Here is a 16,453-nt window from a genome sequence, read left to right as displayed (position 1 = left end):
CATTCATTTTTTAATTGAATTTGATGTAATTAATGACTAACCAAAAATTTGAAGTATATAAATTAACTTACGAGTATAACCTAAATTAGAACATACATTTTATTAGTTGATTCAATTAAGCAAGGTCAGAACGTGACAGGTAAAATAATTGAATAGGAAAAAGCCCCTATACATCAAAAAATTAATTTATACAGGGTTCGGAAGCGAAACGTGGACTGTTAATAAATGATAATTATGTAGTTATAATAGAGAGGTTTTGTTATTTTTTCCTGCATATTCTGAATTTCTTGTTCTTTCTGCATAAGTAAAAATAATAAACAATTATGAAATATTTCATCATGAGTGAGCAAAGCAAAAATGCAGAGGATCTCAACCTTATGGATGCCAAAAATGAGGTGGCAGAGATCATAGACATTGTGAAGGGCTCCATATATGAAAAAGGATGGAAAGTACCACTCAAGGAAGGAAGGAAGGAAGCGGGGACACAATTTGAAGAGGGATTCTGAGTTTCTGGTGAACCTGAAGAAGAAGATCAAGGAGGACCCCACAAAATCTGCCGAGGTACAAGAAAGTTCGTGCAGGGATCAAGGTAAATGGATCCACTGTAAAAAATGTCTATGCCGGAAGATTTTCATCGTTAACCAGGTCTACACCTGTATGAATGGCTTGGCTTGGGGAATCACCAAAGGAGGTCAAGGGGGTGTTCCGTACAATATATTGCCCAAACAATGGTCCTGGGAATCGTGGGGTCCGACGGCAAGAAGATGCCTCCCTTCTTTTTCAAGGTTCGGGAAAAAATTGGTCAAGGCCTACTTCAAGGTGCTGAGGTTCACCATACTGCCGTGGCTCAAGGTCACCTACCCAGAGGACAATTATGTGTAGACCCAAGATGGTGCATCCTCACGCACATTTGCCAAATACCAGAATTTCTACACCGACAACATGGCTGGTTTTTGGCACATGGTCATGTGGCCATCATCTTCGACGGATTTGAACTCGTTGGACTTTGTTGTGTCGGTTACTTTGGAGAAGGAGACTAACCAGACATCTCACCCGAATGTAGACTTCCTGAGGGCTGCCATTGTGAGGGAGTGGAACAAATTGTCTGAGAAGTTTATCATCAACTCCTGCAAGGCTTTCCGCCGCTGTATGGAGGCTGTAATTGCTGCTGAGGGTGGCCATATTGAGTTAACATGTTCACAAAGGTCGTGCCTCAAAGTATTGTAAAAAAAATCGAAATTATTTAAAAAAAAAAAAAATTATTGACATTTTTCTAAAATCAGTAATTCAGTCCACGTTTTGCTTCCGAACCCTGTACATTTGGCGAAGTATTGATATAAATTGGGAAAACCGTATGGTTCAGGTACCTGACAATACAGTGAGATTAAGATCATAGGTGCTTACATATATAATATGTGTAAGAACCATCAAAATCCGCATACTATTAATTTATTAAGCGTGAATGATTACACTAGTCAACAAAGTTTTTTTTTTGTTCTTTAATTGTATTAGTGCGTTTCTGATCGCTTTTACCCCAAGAATCATGAAAACGACCATTAAAACTCAATATTGATAGTTTTGTGGCCTACAATGTCTTTGTATTTTTGACGACATCAACATGATTTAGTGTTATTTTTCTCCCTGAAATATTTAACTAGAAGAAAAAAAAAATGATTGTTAGGTATATGGTTTCAGATAAATTAATACTATATATATTATTTATGCATCTTTTTCTGAATATGAGAAAAATGAGTCTAAAAAAAGGACTACCAATTATGTCAGAGAAAGCTGTATTGGCTTTTTCAAAAAATACAAAATCCGTGTTTTTATTTGAAAATTCGTGATTTAATTATGAAATATAGCACATTATGTACCTATATAGGTGTTTGAGTCCAAAAATAAGGATTTTGGAGATCTGAAATTGATGTTAACAGATCCAGTATTATGCTAGCTTTGAGATCATCCGAGGAAATTAATTCTTTCAATGATTCAAGGTCCAATTTGTAATTAAAAAATAATGACAAAAATTGACCCATTATTAGAAAATCTAATGAATTACTCATTTTTGATCATAATAATTAGTTTATAATTTGTTATCAAGTGAACACATACAATTAAATTTTAAAAAGAAAATCTTAAAAAAGTAATATTTTACTATTAATTTAAGATATGTTGTTTAAAAAATATATTGGTATAATTATTAATCAAGCAAGACTTATATCTTGTATAAATTTTGAGCTATATAGGTTATTTTTATGTTTGTCGAAATAAAAACAATCATATGCACACCATCTTAATCCAAGGGCAAAAATTTGTCGACTAGTCTTATTTTTAACCATTAATAGGTTTATATCAGTATGGAAACAATTATTAAATTTTAATAACATTTTGTTTAGAGAGTATTTTGCCTTTTTTTGTGTACATATATATGTGATGGGATTTAAAATGTTTCTTTCCTGTTCTGTTTGCTATTTTTCTTGGAAATGGGATTAAATATGAACAGTAAAAACTGTTTAAAAAGACATTAAGAATATATATTTTGTATACACACATTTAAAATAGTACAATGAACGATATATTTTTTTATCTTAATTATATCAGTTTTTTTACATTGTCATTAAATTTGGGAAAAAGCTGGTTTTTCAATTTAAAAGAATTTATAGATCTATTTTTGTTTATTATATAAGCAAAGTAATGTTATTGAAAGGTGTAAACATTTTCGTTTAGTAGCGTCCTTTTTTATCGTAGATAGTGATCAGGGGTAAAATGTAGCTCCTTTCAAACTTTATTGTTTGATGCAAAATGGACTCATAGTTACATTATCTTAATTTTTATGAGTATTTTATTCTTTTTGCACCTGCAATTGCACGGTATCAATTAAAATTCTACAAATACTATAAAGAATTTATTGCACGGATAAAATATACACCCGTTATAAAAATTTATTTCAACAACAAGAATAGTTTATTGTTTAAAGAAGGTATATGTAGACTGTTATTATTATAGTTAACACAATAGAGTTAATTTTTACAAATTTCTTTCAAATTTTCATTACTATTAAATAATTTCGTGATGCAAATTAATACAATCTTGATAAGATTGCGTGTAATATATTTATATATGAAAAGCTTATTTTACATATTCAGTGGTCTCACATTGAAAAAGTAAGAAAAATAATGACTTATAAGTAATATTCTAAATCCCAAGCATTTTTTAGTCTGTAAATTTTTTTTTGGTCTTTGGAACCTAAATATTAAAAAAAAAAAAAAAAAATTACTAACATTCTTAAGGAAAGAACATCGAAGTATGTTCTAAGTCTATGCTCGAGTGTGTGAGCTCACAAATGGCAAAGAGTCCATCTATTTGCTTCATACGGACTAGAACTTGTGTCTGTTTCCTTTCTGTGATAGCTCCTTACTGCTTTTGTAATGAACCACCATGACAGCTAAGCTGCTTGCATTCAAAAAATTCTTCATATTGTCAGAGTCACCATATTCATTTTCGGTTTCTTTTTAAATATACCAAAATACTTTGGATTTAAGCCCCTACTATTGACCGACTTAATTCATTATGGTCCCCAGTTCTTGATAAAAAATAGAACATTATGAATATGTCATAGGAACTACATTTTAACAGTAGCAATAAAAAATGGCGGTATTTATTTTGACAGGAGGATCATACTTAAATTTTTGGTTATAAAAACTTCGTTTTTATGACATTAGTTATAATTTTATAGAATTCTGGGTTACTATTAAAGGGTTATGTAGAATTAAACGTATTCCCTTACCTGTGTGTGACTGTAGAACATACTAAAGTTTGAAACAATGACGGGCACTGGAAGTGCAATCACAAGTACACCTGAGAGCGCACATAGAGAACCAACAATGAGACCAGCATATGTTTTAGGAACCATGTCTCCATAGCCCACCGTGGTCATGGTGACGACAGCCCACCAGAGCCCTTCTGGTATACTCTTGAAGTCATTGTGAGGATTAGCATGTAGCCTCTCTGCATAGTAGACTAAACTTGCGAAAATCACCATACCCAATATCAGAAAAAACACTAGTAGAGTCAATTCCTTGGAACTTGCTTTGAAGGTATGTATGAGGATTTTGAGGCCGGGAGAATGCCGTGTCAATTTGAAAAGACGAAGGATTCGAATGATTGAAAAGAACTCTAGAATATCTGCATTTTCCATGTCTTTGAAAAAATGTTGTAGGAGCATATCTGAGTAGAAACTAAGGGTTGCAACAAAGTCTATCCAATTAAGAAGTGATTTGAGGAATGTTGGAAAAGTTGGAGTGACAATGAAACGGACGATAATTTCAAATGTAAACCATATGTTACAAACAAGTTCGATGTATAAAAAGGAGTCGTGAGGAAAGGTTTGAGATTTATCTAGTGTCCAATAGGTTAGATTGTGATATTGGTCTTCAACTGTTATGTTTCGTATAACTGGGACACGGAAGTTTGGATGGGTCTTGAGACAAAAGGACAGAATGGACGTTAGAATGAAGAAAACAGAGACGATTGAAATGATCTGAAAAGTTTAAAAATTAAATACACTATTGATACTATAAATTATATATTAAATTATCCATATATTACTTTTTGTAATTAAATATTCACAATTTAAAAATTAAATAATTTTATTTTTACCAACTTAAATTATAATTTATGGTTCGATGCATCTGTTGTACATTTTTTTCCATATTATTTCAACCAACATTAACATAATGTAAGTTGATGATATTAATTCTTTGATAGGCTGAGGCTCAATTCTCAACACAAAATTTGGATAAGTTAGTTTTAATTGTTCAAAAAAAAATCCTTTTATTTTTATTTAAGGGGATATTTTAACAATTAACAACACTATCTTACAAAGTCACAATTTTTTAAGCATTAGAACAGCATATGCTCAACTTAGTAGAATTTAATCCACTAATTACAAATATAGCCTTTTTTTAAAATATATTTTACTCTCGTTGGCTTCAGAAAAAGGCCATATATTTTTGTTATTTGTGGCTGCTATTAAGGTTCCAAGCATTTTTAAGTTCTTGGTGCTAAAATAGGGACATATAATGTGAATATATTTTAAAACATAATGTTCAAAAATTCTAAAACTTTGTATCATACTCTTAAATCGAGTTATCTTTGTTTAAAGTTAAAAATAGGTGCTTTTTATTCGGTTCTAGGATGTTACACCACGGGCAGTTTCGCCCTGGGAAGTTTCGCACTACCGAAGTTTCGTCCTCATACATATATTATCACATAAATGTATTTTCTATATATAATTTAAGATTTAAAATTAGGCTCTTGAAGTCAATTGTTATGCATTTTTGCATTCAGTAGTGTAAAAAGAGTACATTTAATTCAATTTTAATATATTTTAAAATAGAACATATCAAACGGTTTCGAATTCATTATAATAAGAAACAACAATTATTTCATATTAATTACTCAAATGCCATAATTTCATAATTAATTACAAATGACTTCAAGTTGAAGTAAAGGAAGACCTTAAATTATATGTGAAAGATACATTTACGCTATAATATATGTATGAGGGCGAAACTTCTGCAGGGCGAAACTTCCCAGGGCAGAAATTCCCAAGGCGAAACTGCACAGAGCGTAACTTTGGTCACATTTTTATTAATAGGCTCATAGCTTTTAGACGAATATATTCTAAAAAAATCTCACTTGATATCTTAAAATCTGAACTTTAATTTAAAAAAACGCTCTATATTGTTGTCAATTTGTGATAAGGTCACGACAATCTTTTAAAGATGAAGTTCATTTTTGAAATAATCTCATAAGAAAAGTCCATTTATTTGCATTCCCTAGGTAGAAGGAGAAGAAAATGGAAGAAATTGGAGATAATGAAAAAAGAGACTTTAAAAAGTGTGAAATGCAATCTCTCTTAAAAATAGAATCTCGAATTGGGGATCTGTGTTCATCGATTGAAAAGAGTTCGGGAAGACATCCCTGGCAACAAAATCCCTTTCAACTGGTCCTTGGCCGGTAGGACTCTCTTGAATGTCTCTTGGAATCCATCACTCACTACGGGTCTACAACGAGTAATTCTTGTGTCCATGGAGCTTGAAATAATAATATATAAAATCAAGTCATAATTTATGGATGTCCATATGAGGGATGTTTATAGTCCAGAATAAGAAGAGGCTTACTTATATATTATTGCTAAATATTATTAAACATACAAAAGACTGAACATTAATATTGACTGTTGCTAAACCTATTAGATTTGAATATACAAAACTGCTATCCAAAATGAATACGGTTGGCTATAAAAATTATTTCTCCAAAGTTATATTCATGCCCTAAAAATTGCAAATGAGACCAATTGGGGGATGACTAGTTCAGTTTGGTCAGGTTGAGTCGAAAATATACATGAAAATGATGATAGATTTGTCCTGTAATCCAGAAAAATAATCTTTTCCGATAGAAAAATCTAGCAATACATTATAATAGAAACATATTTATCAAATTCTCATCTGTTTGAAATGTCTATTTCTAGGGCTGCCTCCAAATTAATACTGTGGAAATCTTCTACGATGTATGAATTGGTTTCTACTTTGAATATTATTCATTCGTGTGAAAAAACGAAGTCATTCTTTAAACATCTTAATAGCCCAATTAGTCTTGTGCTTGAGATTATTTCCAAAGAAATTTGAACGATCATGATAGGATTACAATACAGTAGTCAATACTTAAGTCTTGAAAATTTATTATCCTCTACTGAGGGCAGCTATGTTTCATAAATCCCCGTATACCTTCGCATTTAAAGATGTTACTTCAGCTTCCCTTGGACCATTATCCATTTTTTTATCAAAACTAAATTCATCTTCTTGAACTTGAAATTTATTGCTCAGTTCCAAATGTAGATGGCCTGTATTTACTTTAACTTGCCCTGCAAGTACTGCGATAAGATTTTTAACCCAATAATCCATTTATTTACAAGATGCCTTGCATTGTCTCCTCTTCAATCCATCTGCCCGTTAAATGTTGATCTTTTTTATTTGAATGAACGCCCCAGTACTTGTTTACCTACATTATTTTTGGAGTGTCCAAGGAGAAGGAAAAGGCTACCCCGGATACTAGAATTGTTTACTCTACTTTAGTTAGCGTTAAAGCATACATAGCTAGCTGCCTCATTTCTGTATATCCGATAAGCTTTCACTCTCTGAAAGAAAATTTTCATTGCTTCTGCACCAAGATACGCAGCTTTTTCCTGAAGGATTCACCGTTACAAGGATAGCGAATCAAACTACAATGTTATGTTGTTCTCACAATAGTCATGTAAGTTCTACTCAACCCTTAAATGTTTAGTTAGTCGTTAACTAATGATGAGGAAAAGAACAACAAAAGATTTTGTTATTGTTTAATGGTCTGTCTAAATTTTTTTATTTTCGTATTTTATGTACGCATATTTTGTAGTCTTTAGTATAATTTTTAGTATAATTTTATAGAATCTGTAAAAAAAAGTAAGTGGTCAATATTGAAGGGGCTTAATTTAATGTACGTATAACGTTTATCATGATTAATTTTATCAAAATCCCTCTGGATGTATTTAAATATTGTTTAATATTTATTTTGTTCTATCTAATATATTGATAATTTTAATAAAATTTCAATTAAAAAAATATATAATTACTTTTTAGGTATAACTGTTTAAAAAAATATTCATTTTATTCCATTTATTTGTCACATAGCAACTCTTCTAAAGTTATAATTTGAAGGACTCTCTTTAACATATTGTAATGTGTATGTTATCTCTTAGCCTTTCCTCCAACAAAAAATAAATAATTATAAAGAAGTTAGTCAATGTTTTTAGTTCTTCTTAACATTTGTAGTAATATATATATATATCTTTCGGAAAAACAAGAGATGATTCGAACACAATAAATACTACTTGATAAATACACTGTTGATAAAAAATACATAAACGTTGTTGATGTTTGGTAGAAGCATAGTGATATTTCAATTGACAAATAGAAGGTTTAGAGTAAATAATAGTATTTTTGTTTAAGCAATAATTTATTACAATCAAATAATTGTGAAACAAATGAATAATTCCATTTTATATAGTTTCCTTAGACATAAGCAAATACTTTAATCCTCATCGAATATCTACTTTTTGTAAGAAATAAAGGTGTGATTGTGTCTGTATTTTAATATAAAAGATTGCTTAAGGTTAAATCTTTAAGATAGTTACAAAAAATACACTATGGCCTACAAATAAATGGAAACAAGTCCACATTAATTTAGAAAGTTTTTTTGTCAGTCCCCATAAAAATACTACTCCATAACATTTATGTCACTTTTTGTCAAAGTGTTTTATTATGACTTTTAGATGTCTTAAAATCAATTTTTTATATCAAAGATTTTATCAATTGTTCCAATTTAACTACCTATTAAGGAATTCTATTTAAATAAAAATAAAAAGGGTAAGAAGTCTTCCATATATCATATGATCCATAATTTTACTGGATTTTTGTATGATTAAACACATTTCTAGGAGTTGTCTTCAAGATAATCTTTTTTTTGTACGCTGGATTGTTTTCATTACTTTAAATTTGTTTCATTTCAATATATGACTCTGGATTGAAATTATACTAAAAAATGTCATTAAAAGAAACAACATTAAAGATCAAACGATTAAAAAATTTAATGTTCTTTTTCGGGGTCTATGGCTTAAATAACATTGAACAATGTGCAAGACATGGTTTCTCTGAGCATGTTCTATTTCATCTTTATTTTCAAGCTCTGAGCAAGAAAATAAGGACTTTGCAATATAAAAGCAAGAAATATAAATGCAGTTGGCGATGTGAGTTTACGACCATACTAATCACACAAATTTAACATGAAACTTATATTAAGTATATCTAGGATCAGAAAAAAAAACTACTGAGTTTCGTATTACAGCAGCCATTCTTCAAATTCAACTTTTTCCTTTTTTAGCTTTACTACTTCTTCTATCTTAAATATAATTTGATATACAAAATAATGGATGATTGTATCAGACAGAATTGAAATCCGTATTAATGAAACAAAGAAGAAAATAAAAACAATCCATTTCGATACGGTCTAATAGATATATAGCAATAATTTAACCAATTATTAGAATGATTTATTCCAATATATGAAAAATAATTAAGTTTTTTTTCACTAAACCTATTTTTTAGTTATCTATTATTCCAAATATCAAATGATATTTACAAAATAGGTCCATTAAATTTTTTATTTTTACATCATATGTCTCCCATTATGAGTATGATTATTATTCCTTGTCACATCTTGATTTTATAAGAAATAAATATACTCCCTACCTATTTTTACTCATAATAAAAAGTTACACGGTGTACATGTCAACATGTTTCTCTCTCTCACACTCTTTAGGAGATAAAGGAGTAAATCATTATTTTTTTGACTCCATTTATATTAAATTCTCTTCATTTGCTTTCTACATTTAGCCGTTTCTTTTATATACATATACATTAGACTAAAACGTGAGGTAATCTCACGTCTACGTCATGCCAAAAGCAAACTTATAACTAATCATTCGGAAAAAGTAAAAATTGTTGCACATTCTAACAATTGCAATTTCCCCTTAAAAATGACAAATAATATAATTGAAAGGATGTGTTGGATGTCGTTGACTTGTAGTTGTTAAGGCTTTTTATATTATTAGCCGGAAGCAGTTAAATTAGATGTCGAACCTCCATTTTAATATGATTGTGAGTACACCAAGGACTTACTAATAAAACTACCCAACAAATTCTCAGTGTTACTCTCCTCATAAATTATCACATGGGATATTATACTATTTTATTATTATCCAATATGTATTTAAGAAATTAAAAAAAAGTATATCATTAATTTATTACTATAAATATAACTGTGATGGTCCAATGTCCGATCCACACGTCTTTCGAAGGCTAAGGGGATCTTGGATATATTTTACGAATAGTGACAAGGTTGTCTTCTTATAGTAAATACATCTTTCTTTTGAGTTCATGAAAGGATTTCTAGAAATCGCTTACAAGCCTTTTAAAACCCCATCTACGATAGACTATTCCTTACTATACTAGTAGATGTTTCTTTTATGTGGCGGCCATCTTGGATCGTCTTTTAGATTTTAGATATGGATATACACTCAAGTGCTATAAAAAAGATAGGTGGATCCGTAAAATTATTTACTAAGCGACATTCAAAAGAGCTGACAAAAAGATTCATTTTTTTTTTTTTTTTTTTTGGGGGCATCATAAATATCCGAGCAACATGCAAAACGGCAGAGGGTGTGCGATCTCATCTACGTATAAGCTGACATCCAACAAGAGGATCTTCACAGAGGAGGCTCTTCTGAACATGAGATATGATCGCTCCTTATCTTAATCAAGAGATGAGGTCTAGGGAACCTTCCGGACCAAACATCCAGCACATATCATGGTCCTCGGCGTCGTAGTACCTGACGGCAGCAAGATGCCTCCCTTTTTCTTCGCGGCCAACGAGAAAGTCAACAGAGACGTCTACTACAAGGTTCTCAGGTACCATGGTTGAAGAGCACATTACCAAGGAACAAATATGAGCTTATCCAAAATGGCTCCCCGGCAAACACGTCCAAGAAGGTGCACCATGTTCTGCAGTCAGAACGAGGCTGCTTTCTGGCCGGCAGACTTCTGTCCTTTGTCTTCACCCGATATGAACCCCCTGGACTTCACTGTTTGGTACGTCTATGGGGGCAAGATGAACAAGACTTCTCGATTGAATGTCGATGCTCTGTAGGCTGTGATCACTCAGGAGTGAAACAATTTGACCTCAAACTTCATCAAAGCCAAATGTGTCCCTGTTTTAAAGCGATAATTCAAGGACATATTGAATAAAAAGTCTAGAAAATTGTTTAATTTCCAAATTTTCTTCAAAAAGTTTGCCATAAAAGTGGCACAAAAAAAATGTAAAAGGGAAAACGGCTTTTCAAATTTTCTCATTTTTGAGTCCTCACCCTTTATATGTGTGACTTATTATTCTTTTCATTCTTTTTGACATCAGTGAAGTCTTTGGAGCACTATAGTGCTTTTCTGAACTTGTCCTACTGATCTCACAGTGTGTTCTTGGGAAATAACTTGCCTTGAAATTAGGGTTAATACTTAGATTTTTTTACCTCAAGAAATTAAAAAATTTGGAAAAAAATAACATTGTTCAAGTTTCAACCACAAGGGTATCGATGCCGTCTTTTTTTCAACTTTAACTAGTAATATGAAATAGCTAGTGATGCCAATTATAGACTTTAAAAAATACTGGCCGGGCAATTATTTTTTTCCTCAGTTGGTAACCTTTTATTAAACTCCACCTCTCTGTTACTTCCCTTGGGTATTTATCTTCCTTAGAGACAGAAGAATTCTTGTAATATCTTTTGTGTATCTTATCAACTTTTTGGGATATCATTTGATAAACAAGCTTTAGAATTTATTATTCAGGTTTCAAAGAAAGTTATTTGATGCACAAAAGATCATTTAAAGATAAACAAATTTATCTCTTCTAAATATTTTGAAGCACCGAAAAAGTCCAAAGGGTATGAGCACTATATGCATATAGAGGCATGGAGTAAAAAAATTTCAATCCTCATTTATTCGCTATAGTCAAGTCTTCGGACGGGTCCTTAGGATCCTTGGTACCAGTCCATAACCGTCGTCCTTGAACTTCCCCGAAAAATTTCAATCCTTTATTAATCAAAATAAGATATATAGGATATTTATTAAGAGCCTTCCACATATCTTGCAAACAAATATATTCCAGTTTTCATCTTAATGCAATAATTTACGGAAATATTATTGTTTGACTTGGTTATATAATTTATACTGTTATATAAAGGAATAATTAAAGAAAGGGTAAATGTCCGTAATCACGTGATGATGGATCGATTATATAATTTTAAAGGATCTACAAGTAAAACTGGTGAAGATGATACCTTATTTGACTATAGCATGGTCCCCAGTCCTAAATAATCAGTGACACAACTCTAGCACTGAGTGTTCAATGTTGATAGGTATCAGGCACACAACGCATTCAACTGATTTATCTTGTTTTATTCAAATCTGCCTGACACAGTCGAAAAATGATAAATTATATACCTTGTCTCAAGTGACAAATGACTAAGTTGATAAATAACTTCTTTTAGGAAAGATAAATTGACAAAAAACATTTTCTGAAGAGACAAGATTAGACCTTCAAGATATGCTTTTTATACAATAAACTGTATGTAAAGGGAGTTTATTTGCAATTCGTCATGGGCTTTACATAATGAAAGTAAGCCTTATGATTTTCAAAGGCAAATTTGTGTCTGAGGCGCTTTTACCTCATATTCATTTTAATTAAAAATATTTTAAAAGTTGTTTGTTGGAAGAGTGGATATATTTTCAAAGTTTTGGGAAAATTTGATTATGTAATTTTGGGAATGTTAAAATAAATTGGTTATGTAATTTTAAAATGTTCATTATATCTTCAAGGACAACACTCTAAAACAAATTCATACATTAGATACTAAGCTACTGAGTACACGGATCCCTGCCGTTTGACCTATCTTTCTCCCATTAGAAATGTATTTTAATAGTCATAATTCTAGAAAAATATTACTTTTTTACTACAATTATATTAATTATAACCTAAACTACATACATAGTTATGTTTTTTTTTTTCAAAGCTGTTGTCATTATTATTTAATTCTTGAGGAAAAAACTTTTCTTAATAAAGTCTTTGCATTATCATGAAATAAAAAAGTCACACATAGGTTACATTTGTTCAAATAGTTTAATAGTATAGGTCCTCGTTAAAATCACATGAGAGTAAAATAGAGGATCGAAATGTGACTACATTCTTTCAAAATACGGAGTAAAAAAAATGTTTTTTATTGACTCTTATAGCTACTTGTATATAATAACAGATAAATTCTGTTAAATCCTAGTCAAGCTGTTAGTATGATGATTGTTTGTTTCTATTTCTTCGACATGGTTTATTCTTTACAAGAATAGATTTTATGGTGTTCCTCTAAAATGTTTCTATTTTGTTTTAGAAAAAGAAAGTATACATAGAAACTATCTTTGTCTACCTAGGAATGTTAGCTATACATAGAATAGCTATTTTAACTTTAAGTTTAAGTTAATCTATCAATTAAATATTTTAAAATCATACTAAAATTGCAAAATATTAGTTTGAAAAAGATAAATGATTTCTATATATTGTAATTTAATCCACTATCAAAATTTTAGTTAAGGAAGAATTAGCTTCCCCATTTTAAATTTCCCTCAAGAGATTTTTTTTCAGAAGGGGCCTTTCACTCATTTCTGAAAAAATTCAGGCTTGTTTGCTCTTGTGTTAACGAGCTCATATTGTATTTTCTCTTCATTTGATCTTTTCACTCATAAAGGGTAGCAAAATATATTACCAACTTCCATGTCTTGAGCTTACATAGTTACTTTTCAGCCCTAAAGGCACAAATAACTCTCTTAAAAACTTGGATAAAATGTATTATATACTACTCTTAAGTTTTAAAAAAAATATTTATGAAGAAATAATACGAAAAGGCTTTCACTTACGAAAGCTCCCTTTCGAGCCAAGTCTATATTTCATTTAAGGTACATTTAAAGTAGTGAAAACTCTGTATAAATCCATTAATTTTGTTAACGGCAAGAGTATTATGAAATAAAAAAGATGCCAATGAATAAAAAACATTTATTGTCAAATATTAAAAATGAATAGAAAGTTTGTTACCTTATCTTGATAAAGTGAACTGATTTATGTACATTGTATATAAAACTATAGTTTATTTATTCGTTCCAATACTTTTATTTGGGAAAATGGAGAAGCGAAGATGGTTTATTTTACAAGAAGATTACAAAAAGGATAACTTTACGGACTATAATTTGTTTTGGAAAAAGTGTTCATTATAAAATCGTTTAAATTACTCATTAATATTTGCTGTTCAGGGTTTGAAAGAACAAAAGTAATGTATCATAATTTGTAGTTTTTATTCTTAAAAAATAACGTTTATTAAAAAAGTTTTAAAATGAGACAAGTGACCAATTTTTTTAATACATGAATAAGAATGGTCAAATATTAGGATATAATATGACACCAAGGAAAATATGATCTTTTACCAATTGAAATAAGCTTACAATAAATAAAATAAGATTATAATAATCACTGTGGACGAAAATATTTAAACCGTAGACATGACACTTGACAAGTTTGATAATTCATATTTTGATGACATTTTTTAGATTAATAGTCTACCACAAGGGTACTCTCTTGTTAAATATCTGGTTTTTTTTATCTTTCTTAATTCAATACTTAGTTATATCTAAAAAGTAGTATTCCTAATCATTCATCAAAATGAGTGGATCGAATCTTTCAAAGGTTATTTTTTTCTAATAAATTTTATAACTTCATTTTGGATATAAAATTCTATCAATTTATTTAATAATTTATAAACAAGATCCTTAGGATAACAGTCATAAATCAATGAAAACCAACGACTTTAAGTTAATGAATTAACAAAAATTAAAAGTGTTTATAAAAAGTTATATCCAAAAAATTGAGTTTATATTGTTTTAAAAAAATTATTATCCGGAATTATACAATATCTTTGGAGTAAACTACTTATCGGAAAAGTTTCATTGAGATATGAATGGTCAAGGTTGTAGGGTCATTTGTGAGTTTAAATTCGAAGAAATGAAAGATAAGACTTGAGTGAAAGGACGGCATTCAATTAGGGATGTGTAATACTCAATGCACTTGAGTCAAGTCATAGAATTTAAGACAAAAGGTGCAAGTCATACTTTTATATGTTACATTTCGGAGTGAATTGTTTTATGTTACTTGAGGTTGAGTCAAAATTAATTCAAAGGACAAAAAAAATAGTGCAAAAGTGTACAGTTAACGACATATAAAGACTGTTAATTATATATTTATTTGATATATTATCTTCTGTAGCCATACAAGACTTAATTCTGGTATGAGCTTTCTGTAATGTAAAGCATTGTTCAGGTTGGCAATAAGAAAGACACTCTCACACGTAAAAAACTGCTTAGAATCTACAACTTTAAGAGTATGTATTCATCTTTTTGTTTTTATCTAACGTTGAAATTATAATACCACAGAGATAAAATAATATGTAGAATGAGTTTAATTCGTTCCTGGAGTGGAGTTTTTAAGTCAAAAAATGAAGCATTAAGCATCAGTAAAAATTTATTTGTTGTGGGAATCGTATCTCAATATATTACTGTATATTTGTTTCAACCATTTGCCAATGCTGACGTTTATTGTTGAAAAATGAAGATTTTAATCTATGTCGAACTGCCAATATATATATATACCTTTATATTTCTTCTTCTTCTGAAGTAGCGAATATCGCTCTGAAACATTATCACAGAGCATAAATTAACGAAATATGTAAGAAATGCATTTCAAATCATGTGTTTATATTAAATGTACGAATATCTTGATTGCTTCATGAATATAGAAAAAAATGGGGTATCTTTTTTAAACATTTTTTTTCTATTGATATAAAATTTTTGTTTTGCTTTTGCACAGTTTAATAAAGTATTACAAATAATAAAATAGAAGTTGATGTTTAACACTCTGTGAGTGAACTGGGATATTATACATCCCGAAATTTATAATAATGCTTCTTATCTTAGTTTTCAGAAATGATTATTTGTTATAAATAGTATATATATATATATTTACCTCGGGGAAAACTGGTCATTCGGAAAATTTCCTTTATTTAATTAAATTTGAAAGTTTTAAAAGCTTATTATTAAGTATTTCTAGATCCTTTTACTCAAATTAGATTTAAATATCAATATACTATGCTTATCTGAGGAGACTATTTAGCTTGTATTTGGATTTTATTTAAAAAAAAAAATTGTTTAACGTATTCTAAAGATATGAAAATATTTCTCAAATATCTTTCATTATTGTTGGATAATTTTCAACACGTCTCTTTTTGTATGAGTGCAACTGTAAAACTTATATACAAAGTAATAGATTGTTTTCTATGACGTCATCATATGTATTTAAAAAAAGTGTATAGGTGTGGGTTGGGGAGTTCCATATAAATGACGTCATATACTGCTAACAACATATTTACTCAACTTTTCATTGTTACTGTCTTTCATTAAGAGAGGCAGATACTCCTCCTGTTGTGGCGCCTATGCTTATCACTCATCAATACGTGGGATTTGTATGGAGTTCGATGAGAGAAGGAGCAGGACTTACTTTCTAAGACCCTTCTTAACAGCAGCTGCTTTTTATAATATTTTGAGTGTCTACGGAATTTTCCTTTTGGAAAGATATGTTAATACAGAATGAACAAAAATTTCTCACGAGTATTTTTATACCAGGCTAAATATCCGGTTCTATTTGGGTCTAAATGTAA

At 30.0% G+C, this 16,453-nt stretch overlaps 1 protein-coding gene across 1 annotated transcript in view; it reads right to left on the bottom strand.

Moving 5' to 3' along the window:
- LOC121118468 (potassium voltage-gated channel protein Shaw) overlaps nucleotides 1-16,453 on the bottom strand; it is a 275,596-nt gene that overhangs the window by 115,305 nt on the left and 143,838 nt on the right. The window contains exon 6 of the mRNA XM_040713050.2: nucleotides 3,788-4,540. Within this exon, the coding sequence (XP_040568984.1) occupies nucleotides 3,788-4,540 (753 nt within the window). The remainder of the gene's footprint in view (nucleotides 1-3,787; nucleotides 4,541-16,453) is intronic.

Source organism: Lepeophtheirus salmonis, chromosome 5, assembly GCF_016086655.4.
Source record: "Lepeophtheirus salmonis chromosome 5, UVic_Lsal_1.4, whole genome shotgun sequence".
In the NCBI taxonomy this organism is placed as follows: domain Eukaryota; kingdom Metazoa; phylum Arthropoda; class Copepoda; order Siphonostomatoida; family Caligidae; genus Lepeophtheirus; species Lepeophtheirus salmonis.
Note: the sequence above shows the minus strand (reverse complement) of the source record. Positions and strands in the feature narration are given on the sequence as shown.